Source organism: Bacillus rossius, chromosome 1, assembly GCF_032445375.1.
Source record: "Bacillus rossius redtenbacheri isolate Brsri chromosome 1, Brsri_v3, whole genome shotgun sequence".
NCBI lineage: Eukaryota > Metazoa > Arthropoda > Insecta > Phasmatodea > Bacillidae > Bacillus > Bacillus rossius.
The window spans coordinates 66,740,997-66,761,617 of record NC_086330.1 but is presented as its reverse complement, the minus strand read 5'-3'; the positions used below and the strand labels follow the sequence as shown (position 1 = coordinate 66,761,617).

The 20,621-nt window shown below is 35.8% G+C and overlaps 2 protein-coding genes across 13 annotated transcripts in view; one reads left to right on the top strand and one right to left on the bottom strand.

Moving 5' to 3' along the window:
- The window catches only part of LOC134536959 (gonadotropin-releasing hormone receptor), a 684,534-nt gene that overhangs the window by 259,419 nt on the left and 404,494 nt on the right, over positions 1-20,621 (top strand). The window lies entirely within an intron of this gene.
- The window catches only part of LOC134536980 (uncharacterized), a 579,850-nt gene that overhangs the window by 307,990 nt on the left and 251,239 nt on the right, over positions 1-20,621 (bottom strand). For 8 of the 10 annotated variants that reach the window (XR_010075911.1, XR_010075909.1, XR_010075912.1 and 5 more), the window contains one exon: positions 4,145-4,199. The exons of the other annotated variants lie outside the window; for them this stretch is intronic. Coding sequence is in view for 3 of the 8 variants with exons in the window: in XM_063377118.1 (XP_063233188.1) it covers positions 4,145-4,199 (55 nt within the window). In the remaining 5 variants the exon portion in view is untranslated. The remainder of the gene's footprint in view (positions 1-4,144; positions 4,200-20,621) is intronic. 10 annotated transcript variants of the gene reach the window in all.

Sequence of the window (20,621 nt, the reverse complement as noted above, 5' to 3'; positions counted from 1 at the left end):
TTGGTTATTGCTGTAATGCAGACTTCATTCAATAAGTTTCATTTATAACAATGTGTTGTTTATATTTCTGGTATCTGGCACTTTTTCAATTAAATAAGTATTTGTAAGGAAAAATTTTTTTTTCCTTATCGACCAAGGATCGAACCAAGGACAGAGTTCGTTGAAATCAATCACTAAAATAAAATACATCATTTTTAATTAATTATTGAAGTTTTCTATATATTTGAGGTAGATAGGAACCGATTATTAATATGGTGGCCAAAATTGCTGACAAGGTGGCGGATGCTAAGACCGTCTGGTGTTAGACACTACTGCACTCTATCAAGTTAAAATTAGACCAATACAGTAGTAGCAAACACTAGCAGATTATGTGTGTAATTTGCCATACATTTGCTTAGTAGAAATTATCGATTACATAGATGGTGGCTCATCTTCAAACAGGTGCTGCTGCTATTATTTATTAATATTACAAACTTTTAAAATATGTGATATTGTTATATTTATTGTATTTTATTGTGATATTGTAGTATTGTAGCTGTGTGGTCAAAAGCGTGTGTTTGATTTTTCATACCAGAGGTCCGACCTGTCATGGTACGAATCACCTCACATCCATTATAATTTGTATAAAAATTAATTTTAATGTTTATTCAAGGGTCATAATAACATTGGTAGGTAATGTAAATACTACCTTACATGCATGAGACAGAGATGCTGGTGCACTCTAGGAACAAACAGTATAAAAAATATGTCAAACATATTGTCGTCCAAGATAGTGACCTTTAGATTCAAGATGGCAGCCTCCACAGACGAAAACGAAAATAATATCGCGGTTGTGTCATCAGAAACTAAGCTGTCGAAATTCAAAATGGTATCTCTGACATAATTTATAAAATGGTGTCTGTGACATCATAATTTAAAATGGCGGAATCCAAATTGGCAGTAAAGCCTAGAAAAGAAAAGGGCGAGATCCAAGATGGTGGCCAGGATAGGTAACGGTCATCCAAATGGGGACCGGGATCATGGTCATGGTCAATGTCATTAAAGATTGCCGTCGTGACGTGATAATTTAAGATGGCGGACACAGACACCAGCAACATACTCCGACTCCAGCGACAGGAAATACCACAGTATACAATTGAGATATTTTCAGTTACGTTTTTGGCTAAAAGATTTGCCTGTCTAAAGTTATTCCGAATTTGACTAACACTGAGTGCTAATATAATGAAATCTAGTTGATTTTACGTGCAGGTAACTGAGTATGTATGTGAATCGTTTCGTTGAAATTAATTTTATTTTAAAAAGTTTAATGGTATTTTCACAAATTTTAAATAAATTATTCACTTGAGTTCACATAGCTTGTAATTTAATAACACTTCTTCTGAGTAAGAAAAAATAAATTTTCAACTCAATCGAATTATGATTAAGTGCATATTTTGAGTTCAGAAGTGTGCCAGGTAGATAGAGCCACTCTCTTGAGGTTCACCAACCTGTAATTTGTCTTCAAGCAATGGAACGTGACCGAAATAAACGCGGGTTATTTTCTAGCAGCCAATGGGTCGAGACCTACACATACATTACAATCTATAATACAAACTCTACTTACGAGTTCACTGCTTATAATTTGTGCTGGTCCTTGTCATGTGTTTTTTCTTCATCGCACTAATAATACCCTAACAAGGCCTAGAGGATTACTGTGCAAGGAATTTAATTATTCATTGTAAGGGTGTAATTTGTTTGTTATACACGAGATCCAACTTATAATGGATTATTCATTAAGTTAGCTATTGGGAAGATTTTGAAGAAGTGCTACGGATTGCAGCCATTACCATAGTATAAATTCGGAATTATTTTTTTACATATTATTTCATTTCGAGGTCCACAAACACAAAACATAATGCAGTTAAATTTTTTAGATATCTATAGGTACGTATATATTTCTGATTAAAATTGGAGCCAAATGAAAACTGTGGTAATTTCCAAACATTATTCGAGATTTTAAAAATCTCTGCCAAGTGGCCAAAATCAGACCAAGAGGGATGAAATAATTCTTTTTATACGAACCATAAATTATAACTGCAAGAGAAAGAAAAAATTAGCTAAATGGAAAACAAATACATCCTTTAGAAAGATTAATAAAAAAATTTGTAATAATCGAAGTAATTCCAAAAATTATCTTAAAAATTTGTCTCAGATAAATGTTGATATATAAGCAAACATTAATGCTTATAAGGGAAAAAGTAGGTATTAAAGTACTAAATTTCATAACTTTCTTAGTAGGTACAGTGTTAAATCTGCTCACAGTTATTAAAAAACTGTTAAATATAAGCTTACATTTTTTTCTGAAAAAAAAAATTGTGATACAACCAACTCCTACTACTAAAAAGACTCAAAAGAGAAAAAAAAAAACCTAAAATTAATTCCTTATTCAACCGAATACTAAATCCTTTCAGAATGGTTGGACAATTTCTAAAAAAAAAAAAAAAAAAAAAAAAAAAAAAAAAAAAAAAAAAAAAAAAAAAAATAAAAAAACTGTTCGGAAATCTTTTTATAACATAAACCTTTTGTTCATTGAGCCAGTATGTATATATCTAAGTGCTATATTATAGAAATTAATTAATAAAATTTTTTAATTTGATTTTCACTGGCGACACAACACATTCCCTACTTGCCGGTGCCAGGCAAATTTTAAGCTCGTGCAATTTTTATCTAATAAACATTATTAAAAAACTATAGATAATTTCATCATGGATTTAAAATGTAATTTTGAATCATTGAGAATTCATCTTTATTTGATGGACCTTGGAATACTTAAAATATGGTGTAAATGGTGCTTTATAATGAAGTACCAAAATGTTTCGAGAAGTTTATGCTATATTCATAAAGTTTATATATAGGGCCTATACAAACTAATTAGCAGAAAATGATTTTGAAATGATTGTAATATTTGCAGTTTGTCAACAGTTTTACAGAGCTCTATTTTATGGCAGAGACTGCTTGTAACGACTGGAATCCTAATTTTTACTTGTACGCCATCACAAGGCGTGGTAAAGAACCGTTTCCGTAATATTTTTGGTGTTTATTTGTGGTAATGATGAGATGAAAAATGATTTGAAATACGTCGCAGTATGCCATGTTTAGTTGATGTTGCCTATATATTTTATAATTGTAAAAAAAGGAAAAAATTGCCAATCTATTTAGATTACTTTAAAAAATAATATTTTAAGCATTAACTATGTAATCTGAAAACGGTACAACTCTTCCCTAATATCTCATGATAAAATTTGCGCTTGTAAACCTATTGTAACGGATGGTTTTCAAGAGCTATCGCTTGAGTAAGGTTTTCGCTGACTAGGATATCAACAAGAAACTGTTTTTTGTACAAGCGTGTAGGTCTACAGTGTACACACCGCGGCAGGTACAATGTCACAATGGACTTCCATTGCCTAACCACTCGGCTTCACTCGTCATGTAAGATGCATTATCATGTCATTAACCTTTTTATCCAAGACAAATTATTCGCATGTTTAACTATACAGAGTGTTCCAAAATTTGACACAGCATTTCTGCAAATTCGTAATCAACAAATAATTTGAAAACATATTATACACGAGTTATGATTTATAATGCTTCTCAGAGCTGCAATACATAATTTAAGTTCAAGCTTAGCATAAATTGTTTTACAAAAAATTATACCTAGTACAATCTGGAAAAAGTTCAATTGAAAATACAACTTATCATTGTAGAAAATTAATTTTTATTACAATATTGTGGGAGAAACCTGTAATGAAAATGTTTAAAACAACTATGGAGTCTACATTTTTATTTAAATGACATCATTATAGAGAGCGACAAGTTTTGCAGTGGTTGTAGAGCTTTGTTTAATTTAGCATTATTCCAAAGGTCTCAGTGTTCAAACACAACTTCAAAGGTGTAAAACAGCCTTAGAATGTGTTTTCACATTAGGTTGTATGCATTACTTTTTCAACTGCAGCGGAACTTTGTTGGACGAATTATGTATGAATCAAACTGCACCTATATAAGCACTTTTTTGAATCCTCTAACGAAATTGAGTCACCAGATATATGCTAAGTATTACCTGGTATTGGTAAAATTGTTAGTCAGATTTTTACAATAAAAATATTACCTTAATATTTGCTTCATGGCTTCTTCAAAGGAGTTGATTTTCTGGTTTTCCGCATCTGGTAAAACATAAAATGTTACTTCTACAATTTCACTGTGCATGTATTTCAATATTAAAAAATGCAACAAATGAAAACAATCTCCAACCAGCTGGTAAAGCCAAATCTTAAGGCTCTGTCTTACACCCATCTTGGTTATATTATGCTCTTATATTTCTAAACATTTAGGGACTGTTTTATTAAATGTATAACAATGGCTATAATGCGCTTTTTTATTTTTTAATATATTTAATAAATGTTACAAGCGAGCTGTATAACATCACAAAAGTACTCGTATAAATCAACAACTGCCTAACTATTTACCGTTATTTAGAAACACTTTAAAAAGTTGATAAAAATTGCAAGCTTACATAAAATGCGAGGTAGCATTCATGATGAATTCATAGTAAAAGCCCTTAAATAAAAGTAATGAGAAGAAAACTAAATAGGCCTACTACTTAACACGGCGAGTCAGACCATGGTATTGCATGTGTGTGTGTGTGTGAGGGGGGTGGCCGGGGGGTGGGGGGGGCAATGATGGTTAATGGGAGACCATAACGTAATTTTTGTTACAACCGTATATTTGTTTTTGACGTGACAACGTCTAATAAATCGATGAAAGCCGGCTGCACGCACGAAAAAGTGTTCCGTTACGCACATTTTCCCGTTACGCTGTGTCCATGTAACGCTCATTGTACGCTTGCGCCGCATCTATCTATCTTCCACTCGATTGGAACAACCATAGATTTGACTTTTTCGAGCCACATTAAACTTGAAACACTCCCATTCTTTTCCTACTTTTGCTATCATCGTCCTATCTTTAACAGAATAACACAGATTGGAAGAAGTTAAATAGCAAACATGTATAAAAGTTATAGTTAAAATAATCTCTTCGTTAAAGTAATAAACATATTTGAATTAATGAGTGCAAATAAAAGTAAATTTATCAATTAAGTTGTAGATTTCATTTTACTCCTTCTTTGTATCCATACAAAATAGTGATAATTCAATAAAAATTATTCAATTTTATTCATAAAAGTATGCAATCATTTCATCAATGTTTTGTTATGACGTCACGTTAAATATCGTCCGTAAACCTACTTTACAGACAACCAATTTTTTTTTTCAAATTTGTCCTTGTTTAAGCATAGTAGGTATATTATTTACCGGAATGACTGAAAAAAAACTGTCTTATGTAAAGTCATTAGCGTTTACTATTAAATTATATCTTGGGAATGATTACAACTGTAACATTATTATAAATAAACACAATATGTAAGATTGTTCAAAAATATATTTTATTTATATCATCTTTGTTCTTCTTAAGGCGCCTTCTCAAAATGGAGGCTGGCGGACCACGAAGCCAGCTCTGGACGTGATGTTGCAGCATGGGAAGCTTCTTCTGGCGTGCAATTATTCCACCTTCGAATGTCCTTAGGTCACGAATTCCTCCTTCTCACCACAGAACATTTCCATTGTAACTTCCCTTCAGTGATTAGTTGCAGTAGCTCACCTCTCATAGTGTGCCCTAGATATTGATTTTTCCATCGCTTTATTGTGAGCAGCAGTTATTTTTGCTTCGTCATCCGATGAAGCCTTATCGAAGGCTATTTTTCAATATTGGAAGTAAAACAAAAATTAAAAATTTTGAAACACAAATGACGTCTTTCGATTACCATCCCTCGCCCTCAAGTTGCAGGCCACATGTATGTGAGCTGTTCGGTCGCGGCCTAGCCTTGCTTCGGGACACATCACAAAAGAGGAGCACGCCTGGAAGCCTTTAAATACAGCGTGGAGGCTGCGTTGTTTCGGCACTCGTAAATCCTTACCCGGCAGTTTGAGCACCGCGTCGGGCTTATCTGCCTCGCACGAGCTCAGCTGGGCGCGACCTATGAGCTGCCGGCCTTCGGTCCGTGAAATATGAGCGCGGCCGTGGTCTCCGCCTGATCCTGAGCACCGAGCTTCCCGCACATCGATTTTATTGAACGTCCGTTCGCCTGAGATTGAAGGGACTGTGACAAACCGGCTTATCCCTTTCCACCTTCTCTTCAAATTGTTTTTGTTTCTTCCTTCTTCTCTACAACCAACCGGCAGAAAGGACGAATAACTGTGGACATTGTGTACGTGTAAGCGATCACAAGTATGTTGATTTCTGATTTAAAACTTTAGGTAAAACGATCTGCACACGTTAGACCCTTTTCGGGGCTATTCTCGTACGTGATACGATCCGCTACAAATCATGCTTGTGACATTAGGTATATGACACGCATATATTTATAATTCTCCTATTAATATATTCTCTTTTAGTGTTATGTCAAATACACTTTGTTCGTAGTGGACACGTTTGCCGACTATTCTGAAATATATTTTGTAGTATACAACTAGAAGGAAAAAATCAAGTATTCTGGCCTTAGATGGAATAAAAGTTGATTTACATAAAATTTAATACAGAAACAAAAATAAATGATTATCATTTAAGCTCGGCAGTCAAACAATGCAATGTGTTTAAAGTGTTAAAAACTCCCGTTCGAAATTATTCTTTTCTAAACGAAAAAAAGTAACATAATTGTCTGTTAATAATTTTGGGAGGAACTGCAAAAGAATGAAATAAAACTCTTAGTTATTATTTTTTATAAAATAATACCTTGCGTCTGGCCATTTAATTCTAAATTCAAGCTTTTTGAAGTGTGTGTATGTGTTAAATTTTCAATTTTTATTACTACTGGTTTGAGAAAATCATTAGACTTGACGTAAAAAAAATCATTTGAATTAATTATGTTGAATAGAAATTTAATCTTCGTGGGAAATTTTTTAAATACCGTTATTTATTTTTTATTTGCTTCTCTAAGTGCCTTATTCTCGCTCATTAATTTACTGTGCTAAAAAAAATCTGCCTTGAATGCACCAAGTTAATAAAATATAAACTGGCACTTAATGTTAGTTGATTTCAAATATATTTAATAGTAAGTATGGTCCGTTACTGGAACGTTACCTAAGTTTCGCTGCTTATTAAATTAATAACAAAATTATATTTCCGAATAGTATTTTAATAGTATTGAAGTTTGCTTTCCGTTATCGATGCGCTTATTGGATATTGTTTTTTTTATTTGCTTTCATGTCAAAAGGTTGTTTGACGTTATCCTTTGCCCTTATTCGGAAGAACGCAATCGTGGTCAGAATGCTGCACCGGACAATAAGAAACTGGAAATTATAATTAAGGTTAATTAAATAAAGGTCAGTGGCGTGGGATTCCTGAATTATTCAGGTACGTTCTCCAAATAACAATAAACTGGTTAGTTAATCCTGGATTGAGTTCCGTGTAAATAGTGGAAATATTTACTTCGCATGCTTGTCGTGCAAAGCACATCCGTTGTTGGCGAAAAAATAATTAACTGGTAGTTTTAAATAGTTCACCTGCTTTTGAATACCTAGATTTTCATCTATATAAAAAAAATAAAATTGAATTTGCAAAGGATAATTAATTTTAAATTTTTGTCCTGTAATTTACAAAAAAAAAAGGATCTCCTATTTTACATACATTTTAACGATTACTAAATTGTCTTCGAGATTCGGTTTGAAAACCAAAATGCACATTTTAAATTGAATATATTAAATGTGAATTCACACATACAACAACTGTTAAGTAATTCAATGCCATTTTTTTATCAGTACACCATGAATATATATATATATATATACATACACACGCCATTTTAAAATTGCATACTATTTGTCAGAGTAAATTTACAACGACTAAGTAACTGCAAAACTAATTATGTAGATTGACAAAACCACTTTTAATTGACATGAGGTCATAGATTACAGGGCACTAGATCAACACGTGGCTTCGGTTTGAAAGTGGTTGTTAAATATTTGCGGTGAACACACTAAAGCACGGTTTGTTTGCTGCTACAAAAAACCTAAAAATCACATATATGTTTTTTTACAATTTAACTAGCTCGTCGGTTGTTCTGTAGGGTGTCTGAAACACAACTGTAAAAAATAAACTACTGAACTTGTTTGCAAAGTGTTTTCATATTAATAGGTGGCGAATGTTTGTAATAGAGCAACTGTAACCTAACTATTCATATCCCTTAATTAATAAAAGTGTTATTTATCTACAACAATTGCTTATTTAAAGAAATTTTCTAAGATAAAACACACATGACAGGAATTCTAAATAAACTTGTCTATAATTACGCTAGAACACGCTACTTACATTAGTAGGTTTTTGACCAAGGTCATTCTGCTGACACTCATTTAACTAGTTTCTAGTGAAAAATGTAGGTACATCCATTTTGTAAAGAGAAATAAAACGTGAAAGCAATGTGCATCATGTACATTTTTTTAAAGTAATAGTTCGTTGTTATTTTCATTCATGCCAATTTTATGCCCTTTTGCACAATGAACAATTTGGTTCCATATTTTAGATGGCTTATGTCGTTATTTTATTCTTTATATTTCGAGGTTTGTTTCAGCTCATTTTCGCATTGTATTCATTAGCTAAATTCACATTAATGAGCTTAGTTATGTAGCAAGAAAATATAAGGTTAAGAATTTCTTAATTCTGCCTTTCCAAATTTTTAAATACTATGCAAGGAAAGAGTTAGGTAAAGTGTCCTCAGAAATCAAAGGATGATGCAGATTACTTGTGGTGATCAATTAATATGAATTTCTGTTATTAGTAAAGTTTATATTTCACTGAGGAATAGTAAAATTTTAAAAGAATTACAATAATTACAATAATTTTATTCCATTAAACTAGGGTCCTGCAGAGCCCAAACAACTTGTGACATGTATTCCGCAGTGAAAATATAGCTAAGAGACTGTGAGAGAAACTAACGCAAGACTACTGCATCTGACAGTCATGCCACTAAAACTATTATTTCACTTACAAAAACTACATGCTCCATTGCCACATTTGTATCCACAACATTTGAGAAATGTGTTGAAGCACACACAAAATACGATTTTCACCAATATCTATTACAACTATCTTAACCTTCAAAAAAGTGTGAAAGTATTTCAAAAAATTTACATTCTTGTTTTTCTAATGTCGGAATATTATTTCGCAGGTTTGCGTATTGATAAATATTAAGAAAAAAAAACATTTACTGACTAAGGGCAGTTTACTTATCTAATATGTGACAAAGAAAATAGCTTTAAAATACACATGTTCCAGAAACGCAACAGTGGCAAAAAAAAAAATACTTTAAATGACAAAAAAAGGAAAATGAACGTCTTTTTCCCCTTCCCGAAGCTAAGATCCAATAATGTTTGCCATTGATCTGCTGCTGAGACTGACCTACTGTTAGTTTGGAGCAATCAGAGCCAATGAGAAACATTTAAACAGAGAAATATTGAATCTGTATAAACGCAGTTAAGAAAACTCTCGAGTGAGAAACCAATGAACCAGTGACCTGCGAATTTTTCCAGTCCCCACGTATTTTAAACTTTCAAACAAAACATAGAGATGACACTTAAATACCACACAACATTTTGAAAATAATTGAGTATAATACTATTGTTGTTGTTAGAAGAAACAGAATATTAGGACGTGGATATTAAATGGATCCACTATTATTATTATTAAAGACCTTCAAAATAATTACTTTTTTCTTGTACAAGTTAAGAATTCAAAAAGTTCACATGATTGATATTTTAATTTCTCTCCTGGACCAACACGATTCACATGGATGGTTTTTAAGTTGTGGCATATAGTCATTGAAGGCGTGCCAAGTAACCTGTGTGCCAAATGACGTTTATCATTCAGTGCACTAAGACTTGTAATTTAGACTGTAACCAAATAATTTCCCGAAATGGGCATGTCTCTACTTATTATATCGCACGGTGTTCCATATAGCGGTTCCAGAATGAACGTTAGCCTGGGGTTCAGATAAATACGTATGACTGAGTTTAAGTTTCATTGTTATGCTTCTGCAATGGGATTGCGCTGCCCATACGCGTACGAGTCATGCTCGCCAGTCCGGCTTGGTTTTGGCAGGAATATAAAACATAGACACAGACCAAGAAAGAGATTTATCCCCCTTTTATTTGCCAATCCTGCGCTCTCAGCGTTAGCCCTACCGCCCTGGGGGCCCCATGAGCTCGGAAAAGGACACGCCGTTTACGTAATCGGGAAAGGCGCTAGCGCCTCGGTAAAGACGAGAGGCTGAGGCCACTCATCCCAGCATCGTCAAATATTCAATATCACCACCAAGATCCCTTAGCTCCCTCAGCTAACCAGACGGAGAACTGTGTCCTTAGCCCTTTGGCCTTATAAGTGCTGCTGATGCCACATCGTTCCGGGACCCCTCAGTCACCCAGAAAACCCGTGGCTCTGGAATCGCATCTGGCTCGGGTTCCAATGCGCCAGGCACTGAACGCAGTTTGTGTGAATTTGTGGATAAGGAGACATGTCGGCTGCCAGGTCGAAGGTGGTTACGTGCCCTAACTTTCCGGTAGGATTTGCTGACGAATTTTGTCGATTACAGGTTTGTTGCAGATTCGTAGTACAATTTTTTTTTCGAATGGGGCAAAGTAAAATGAAGCCTGGTCTTACGCACATGCAATTTACACGGGAAAACTTTCTCGATGCCAAATTGAAACTAGTTATGAAAAAAGCTGACTGAATTCTGCCATCCTTCAGAATGAACATTTGATGCAATTAGGTGGTGCTATAGCAGATGATGCGTGACAGTGCTTTAACTTGCTTTTATTCAGCACAGATAAAAAAAATTGTTTAGAAATTACTTATTTCTTATACTCGTTAGTCATTCTTGAATAATTTTTGTAGTCATCAGGCCTGAATGTCAACTCTATTAGAGATACTTTAATTTAAAGGTTTTTATCTTGATCTTTGTTGTAACTACTCAGCCCACAAGTAAATATAGTTTTTTTCCTCCTCGCTAACACACCTCGTCTAGTACGAGCACTGCAGCTGCAACTTGCTTCGACGTACTCATTTTCAATGCTTGTATTTACGATCAAAGTTTGGAACGTGTTCTTATCGAGCGTGGTAAAAAAAAAAAAAAAAAAAAAAAACATGTCGATCTCAAGAGCCAAGTTTACCGACCCGTAAATACGAGTCAGATCCGCACCTATGTGGGTTCACTTTACGGTAAAGCCATTCCTTATAAAAAGTGCTTTTAAATAAATTAGAACTAAGTTTTCGATTCATGTTTCCTTGCTGCATTATTATAGCATTACGGATGGCTTGTCAAAAGGAATGAATCGTGTGGTGAACAGCTAGCTGTTACCGAACGGACAAAAAAAAACGAATTTAAGTGAGCAACATCGAGGTATGGTTAAAACAACTTCGTGGCAGTTAAACATGCATCGGTGAACTGGAAAAAGGGTGAAGGTCCTTAGGGCACTGAAAATAATGCTTTAATTTCGCTACAATAAAACAAAGTAGAAACGAAAATATAGTTAACATTCTTAAATATTTAATGTAAGTTATTAACTGATCAATTGTATGGATAATATTCCATTGATCCGCATCCTCCTGGGTCCAGATATCCGAGCAGCCCACTCACACGCGCCAAAACCAATCACAAAGCAAGCAGTGCCCGTTATGGTACGGGATCAGAGGGTTGGAGGGTGCTGGAAAAATGACATTGGCAAAGCGGTTTCAAACGGCAAAATGCGAAAAATGTTTTTTTATTCAATGTCAAAATTAATTGAAAATTACGATCATCATCGTAGCCAACGACAATAAGCAAAGTAATGTCAGAACTCAGGCCAGACACATTATACTTTAACATTCGTACATATATTTAAAAAATGTTTATTCAGCAACAGCCACATCAAGCGAAAACACGCGGCTAACTTATGTAACAGTCTCACGCGAAATAAATAGGTTCTTACATTAAATCAACGCTTAATATCCATGAAAATCTATGCTAAAAAGATGCCTGAAAGTAACATAGTCCCATGAAAAAAAATTACGTTGTCATGTTGCCAAAAGGACACAAAACTATCCTAACATTACCCGTAGCAAAGCATAACATAAATACAACATACGTGCTGGATCGTCATGCTTGGGAGTAAACATGTTACAAATATTGCACAATCACAATGCCATGTCCAGCCAGTGTGACATTCGGAAAAACTTAACGCCAATATTCACTAACAAAAATTAAGCACAATGGTAATAGTGCTTAATAGTTATGACAATAGAGCAGGCCAGAGTCAATTAATAAAACCCAACACTAAATATTCCAGACACACAATGAAATCAATAAAATACACAATATAAAAATGACATTTATCACTAATAGCAATAATACAACCAAATAGGCACATGGAAATCATTAACGAGGGTGATAACCCACAATGACGTTATCAGGAAAACAAGTTAGGCACATCACTACGTCACGGAAAAACGTGGCTAATGTAGAAACACCAGATATCTCAAAGGCACAAAACATGTTTGCAAACTGCAGAGAAATAAAAAATATATCAAACGGCAGTGTCATAAACGGGCAAAGCAGATAAGCAGCCTTACAAGGATGGCATAAGAGAATATAAAATTTTAAGCAACTCCAGGCACTCGGGACACGCCCACATTCGGCATGGCCATTCAAAACGAAAGCTTAAGAAAAGAGAAGGCACGTAAAGGGTCATCGGCAGAACGAAATTAAACTAGACGTAATATGGAGGGAGGCGCCAAAAATATATTTAAAAAAAATGGATGTGTGTACTGATGTTTGCGCATTAGAAGTTATACTAATATGGCTTATTTAAAAATTAACTTGAACTTTGCGTGTAAATAATATTTAAAAATAAATTAATTAAAGGACTGGAGTGATGATAAATACGGTTGGTAAATTATAAATTCAATCTGATTAAAAAAAATCAATAATTAATCAGGATTCAATGTTAATATTAACACATTTATATAATTAATTTTTTAATTTAGCAAAATAATTGAGATAAATTTAAATTAATAAAGAAAATCAGTAAACTTACTGTGTGTTAAGTCTAATTTATTAAATTTATTATTTATTATTTATAAAAAATGAGGTTATAATTTGTAGTTTATAATGCAAATTAATTATACATACAATAACATAAACTCACTTATATAAATGCACTTGAAAAAATTTATAAACACAATTTATATCAGTAATATTCACAAAAAATAAATGTTTTGAATTATATGAATTAGTTTTCAATATCAATCACAAATGTATAAGATTAAAAAACACATAAATAATTTTTATTTTTCTGTAACCTTTATTTGTATGTAGGTTTTTCGAATGTATCCTTTTTTCAGCCTGAGAAAAGTTCGTTGCATGGTGCGCGCACATTGTAAAAAAACACTCTCATTATATTTGTCATAACGCGCGTAGATAAATATTACTTTTAAATAAGTTACTACTGTTGCATGCTATGTGGGCAGCCTTCATGCACCCAGCACTCAACAGAAGAACGATACTCACCCACGTAATGGTCATGCCAAGTCATCGTTCCCGCTGCCATGGGTCACACAAGCATAACCTAAAACATGAAGGACCTAACAAGAAGTGGCCCCAGTACCATAGCGCAACCCACAATGAACCCTAAGATCAAGTCAGTGCGCAAGAGCAGAGACACAGGAGGGGAAAAGAAGGAGTATAAAACAACGTGATGTCACAACACATTGGTGAAGGTGGGGAGGGGAAGGAGGATGGCACGCGCCCGGTCTTCACAGATGGAAACGTCCGCTGCAGATCAAAAGTATCTCTCCAACATTTTTTTAAGGAGGGTTAAATGAACAGGCTAACAGATAATTATTGTATGGTATATTTCCCAGAATTTCGTTTTAGTATTAAAACTGCCATTAAGTGTTTATAAATAATACTGTTACGACCTTTTTTTGGGGGAGAACTGGGTTCGTAAGGGATAGCCCAAATACGTTTTTCAATAAAGTTTTATTACAGTTTTAATAATTACAATATAATAAATAATTGCACTTTAAAAATGTCCGATCAACAATTACTGACACTTGAAGAATGTTTATTCGCAAGTCAGTAAGTGTCTGCCTAGTTTCACAATTCACACTCCTCACTGAAGCTAGGCTCAACAGTGGTTCACCCCTTACCACGCACCTCTTTGCACACATACAGTCTCGTGCCACTCGATCGCATTCTCTCGATATTGTCGCTCCGCGTCGCACCACTCTCGAGGGGGGTCTCACTCTCTTCGCCGATGTCGCACTTCCCTTCACTTGCCCGGAACTCGCTCGGAACTCGTCGCGGGATTGGGTCGCGGGACTCCGCGGAGGCTGGCGTCGCCGCTTAAGAACCTGAGGCGCCCTCTCGAACCGACGAGAGTGGCTGTAACGAGTCGCGTCATCCCGGACTGACCGGATGCCCGAAACACCGAGAAAGGTGGTGCTCATTCACGCCACTCCGCGCGGTGTCTTGCGGAATTCCCAAGGCCGCTCAAAGATAGAAAATAGCCCCAAGGAAGGATGATGCGGTTGGGTGGAGGGGGGAGAGGGTAGCGAGGACCCTTGTAATCCAGCCAGGCGCGCGTGGCATGCCTTACGTCAGTGGACGGCATGTGACACGGCGCGTGACGCCAGTCACCGTGCAGGGCCGCCTGTCAGCTCCGATCCTGGCATCGTGGTCTGGTATCTCGTGTTCGTAACAATATCAAACATTTCTTACAGTGTGTGTTAACTATTTCCAAGGATTATGAATAAAAGTAAAAATCATTCCCATGTTTATAAGTAAAACGGTTTTTTTTAATACTCGAATAAAAATTACATTTAACCGCAAATGATTTTCAAAAAAATTGGAAGTGTTTAAAATTAATTTAATCTATAGACAACTTAACATATAAAAATACCGATTATTCTTTTCCAAAATCTAGTTAAGAGGCCTGACACTTCTTAGTCCACCGCTAAATGCAAAGAGCAGATTTTATCCAGTATTTTTTCGCAAGCCAACAAACATACTTTTATTTTAATGTTATGGCATTTACTTGCAGCTGCCTTTAAATAATAATGTAAACACTAAAGGGCCGGTTAACGGAATTTTTAAGACTTTCTAGGTGCTCACAAACGCGAACTTTGTTTTCCGTTTCTAACTTCAAAAAAACATCAACAATTAATTGGGCCAAACGACGGAAATTCTAATTAAAACTTGTAAATTAGACGTGGCAAGCACCATTTCCTCAATGTTTTGGGTGGAACAGTAACGGCAAAAGCGCGATTAAAAAGTGACTTCAACCACGTCACATCATGCTGTCTCCTAGCTATTCCTAATTCCATTGTTCTGAAGGATTCTCTATGTCATAAAAAGTAAACGAATAACACTGGTGTTAAAATAAAAACGTCTACACCAGAATGCCCATGTTGCATTCTGTGCCGCTCTTCGTCGGTGTCTCCTCTGAAAGCCGGGACCGCGAAATGCTTCGCAGGCGCTCAGGCCCTCGAATCGATACTCCTGGTCCCATTACGTCGCACCTAATTACTACGCACACCTCCCCCTCACGTGGCCACCCTAACGCCCGCTGGAACGATCATGGCGCGACAATATTGAAAAGATCGTGTGTCGTGGAGGAATCCTCGGCGTCAACAAAATGGGGCCGTAAAGTCGATGTATCTAGGCCTACTACCCACAGGGTCGCGTGTTTACAAGATGAATTGGCCTGATCCGAATAAGCAGTTCCAACTCAACCGTCGCACAGTGGGAGATTTGCCCGAAAACGTGGTCAAAAATACAAAAACCAATGTTATTTCATACAAACTTCATTAAAGGGGTTTTAGAGGTCGCTGATTACGAATTTAATGTTAAAATCAATTAGTTAATGGCGGTTCATCTTATAGAGGCTAAAATAACAAAAAATACATATAATTTGTGGTCTATAATATGCATATTAAATGTTTGTAATTTTATTGAAAATTGCTCATCATGGTAAATAACATTTTTCTATGTAACAGATATCTCATTCCCATTTATTGTTACAGTCAGTGGAACAAGTGATTTAATTTGCTGCTCGATATAGTTTTTTTTCTCTTACAATGCATTCAGTGTTTTCATGGAGAAACTGCAGTCTGATTGGCCTACAAAACCTGGGAGATGAAGGCCTCGGATTCTTCCATGTAACAATTTCGTCCCGAGATTTCAGTTCAGAAGAAACAAGTTGCAATGGTACAAAAGACATTAAGAACCCATTTTCATCCGAATCAGAATCGTTGTTGAATCTTTGCTTGTACTCACTGTGTCCCGAGCTCCCATCACATTCCCATTTACAAATTAAACTTAATGCACGCACATCGTCGGGATGTAAACTTTGTATCACTTCTTCTTTGACTAGTAAAATACGTTGACAGGTGTGATCTAACAGACTTTGAAACTTCACTTCTGCACTTTTCTCAGTAACTGTGATACTCGTACGAGGTGCACAACACCTCGATTTCGCTTCCCTTACTGCTTCATAACTGGGATACAATTTGCAGTTGTGTTTTCGCGCTGTTGATCTAATTACACTGTATTGATGCCTACTCAATTTAGCTTCAATTATTGTAGACAAAGCCTCATCTGCAGATATTGTCTTCTTGACTTGCATACTATATAACGCTTCCGATATTTCGAAGCTCTTGTTGGGGTAGTTGTGGTTATGTCTTTTACTATTTTGGCAGTATCTATATTACCAGATGAACGAAGGCTCATCTGAGTGGCATAAGACAACATCGACATGTCTACATTTGTACGTAGTTGCCCTGTTCTCCTTCGTTTCGTTCGTTCACTACTTGAACAAAATTTCACGGAAGGGCATCCACGTTTCTTTGCCGACTCTCCAGAACTGGGATTACTTACCGGAATACAAATGTTCTTGCTGAGCCATGCTTAATTTTTATTCAGAAAATAGTCAATGTTTCTTGAATATTCTTTACATTTAGTGTTTAGCTTAGAAAAAAACGTGGACAAAGCAGGCCTTGCACTCGCAGGTATTGTTATAATGCAACCCCGTTTCTTGGACAACACTTTCTGTAGGTGTTCCAGACTTGTTCTTATATCTGAAGTTAAGAAGCCCTTCAGCATTAAGAATAGCTCCCTCCTAGTATATGCCAGTTCTTCTTCTCCTGATCCTAAAATGAAAATTTTGCATGACTGCAATGCAAATGCACTTATTAAAATCATTGGGCGGGTAAAAATGTTCAGATCGGGGAAAGAGGGAAATTGGTTTGCAGTAATGGAGCCCTTTCTTGGATTATTTTTTGTATGAATAGAGTAACATAGATGAAAAACAATTTGGAATATTAAAAACATAATATTCACAAATTTTTAATACCATTTTGTTGAATATAATTACAATTGTGTAATAAAATGCACTGATATTTTTATGCCATTCTGTTATAGTGAAAAATTATACCATAATTAAGATGTCAAAAATTGTTCATTACATTGTGTTGTTTTTGGTGAATTCGTTAACAAGTTCTTTGTTCAGTGCTCATTTGCGTTCGCAACAGTAGACCCTTAGGAATAATGTCTTATTCGCGGGATTCATTCTTGGTTATGGTCAATCCGGAATTTCTTAAGGAGGGAAATGTAACTGACTTGGCCCTAGAAAAGCTAGTTTTCTCGGAGTGCTTCCCATTTCACTGTTGTATTCCATTCATGCTTCGATTCTACCCCAAATCACAGTCACTGGCACTGAAGACCTAGGCTGTTAAACTTCGCTCAAATTTCTCAATTGTTGCCATTTCTTCCATCCCATCATTCCATACAGTCTCGTGAACTAATTTAGGAAGTTTCTTCATCTCATTAGATAACAATCATTGAATTGTAAAACAACACAAGACATAAACTTAATAAATTCCTTATGGGTTTGTGTGTACCCACCCATCATTAAATGGTTATTTTACAGCTGGAAAATCTAAAAGAATTGTCCTTCTTAGTGAACAACTTTGAAGGACTTTAGATTTGTTTCTTACCAGTAGTAAAAAATTCCGTATCAATAAAAAATCGCACTATACCAACACTAGATGTGGTTTTCATCAAAGATTTCTGAAAGGCTAGACCACCACTAGTAAACTTCTCCAGACTTTAACATACATCGATGACGATGTCGAGAATGAACTGACAATTAGTGAAACTTTTGAAGGAATAAGAAAAAAGGCATCTGGTATTGAACGGGCTATGCACATTGTCGACAATGATGGGTCGGCTTAGACCCGCCATAGCCTCAGGGAGTCGCCACCAGTGCAGCAATGAAGGAAAAAATATCGTACACAAAGGGTAGCACATATTAGCAGCTAGTTATTGTAAATTCGTATTACTAAAACAATAAACTAAACACTCTATTTCGAAAGAAAGGTGCATAATGTGGCATACCTAAATAAAAGCCTCGATGTAATATGATAAAACTAAATTTTCATTATGTTCACAAAGTAGCTTTAGAAAATAAAGCAAAAAAACATTACAGCTTTATATATAACAACATAAGGCAGCGATATAGACGCCATATCTCCAGGAATTGCATCCATTTTTCAGAACTTAAAAATATCAATTTTTACAGCCGCGACATTCACTTTAGTACAGCATGGAATTATCTTCAACATAGTTAGGTCCACCCAACTCACTCTACCCTCACTTGTCATTTTCCGTGAAACCTCAGGATATGGGAATTTCTCATTGCCATATCCGGTTTCCCATGCAGGGATGATCTAACATTACTACCACATCGCCAGTTTCGTCGGGATTTTAAGTTAGCGATTTGCATTTTGACCACGTTTTCGGGCAAATCTCCCACTGTGCGTCGGGGAAAAAAAAACATATCCTATCGTGACTGCAAAAACAATTGCTCATTCTGAAAGAGCAAAAAATGTACCTGAGCGATTTTTATGGAAGTGGCGAGGAGAGTTAAAAATACTGACATCAAATTGCCAAGTCAACGCAGCTAAGAAAGCCTACAGTGTTGCTAGGGCGAGTGGTCCACTTACCTGCGCAAAAACGTTTACACTTAAATATTTATTAGTTTTGTACGATAATACTGTAAATGGAGGGGAACTAGTCATTTTTTTCGTGAAAAGAACTGATATTAAAATTCCTAACCCTGCCTGAAAATATGTATTTTTGAACTATTTCGTAAATTAAAATTGTCTAAAACTTTACCATTTTCAACTCGGCCTTATGTATATCTTCTTTAATTTCCCGCCTTTTGAATGGTGTTACGTAGATACTTGCATGCTTCAGATATTACTTAGTTTTGGCTAGCAGATTCTTATTACTGAACACTTTGTCATCAAACTAAGATAAATGCGAATTTTCTAATTGATTAAATATAAATACTATAGTAATTTTGTATTTTCGACAAGTGTCTGACTTTAAAAGTGTATTGCATAAGCGAAGGTTGATGCTTGAAAGACACTCGGTCGTTTTACGCTTGCAAAACTGATGGCAGTATAAATTCGTGAAGCATGCAACTGTACGCTAACGACACTTTATGGAGAGCGCGTGTGTTGGACACGTTTCCCGACAATGTCGTTTGCATTTGCGTAATGGACTCGAATGAATATTCGATTTTCTGTTTGGGAACGCCAGTGATGCGTTTTCCGACTGTTATTTAAGTAACGGGCGCTTTAACCCCGAATCTATTTCATTATACTTCCAGTTCATAATAAATGGACTAAAAATTTTTATTACAAAAATTAAATTTTTAAAAATACAAAAAATATATTAGTATGTATCATTAATTTTTGGGGGAAAAAACATGCTTCAGGAAGAGTTATCGCTACACATAGAGCTTACTTTTTTTTAATCAATTGGAGCAAAATATTTAGTATACATGCGTCCTATTTTTAATAATAATGTAGTATAGTTAGGAAATTTGAAAATTCTCTACAATGAACAGATCGTTCAACATCCACAGAAAGGCCTGCATTTGTTTAACTAGCATGTATTCTCGTTACCACTTAGTCCAGATTGCTCGAGCTCCCTAGAGCCACGGGGAAAAGTATACGCCATTTCAGCGTGTCTTGGAGGTGTTTGGGAATGAGTTACGGTGAGAGGTTGAGGAAAACCCACCCCAGGAATAACAGCCACACACTCCCCGTTCTTATTCGTCTAACCTGTGGTTGACTCACTCAAGGGATACCCTGTTGCAAGAGTATTATAAGCAGACAACCCAGAGAGGCTGTGGTCTGGCCGAGGTACATCCAGCCTCCAGCAGCTGTCCAGGCTAGTGCCGGGGCTGCATCACCGCTCATCGCGTCCATCCTTCAGCGGGGAGGGGGACCCTTCCGGGCGTGCTCTAAGCAGTCAGAGCTACCAACTGTCAGAGCGAGTCCTCACCGGGGTCGGTAGAGAAAACCTCACCGAGGAGTTCACAGCTATCATCAAAGGTCGTCCCGCAGCTACACTCTAAAAATTCATTTTGTACTTTCAAAAGGATTTTCCTTGGAAACCCTGTTGCCAGCGATATAACTCGTAAATTTTCAAGGCA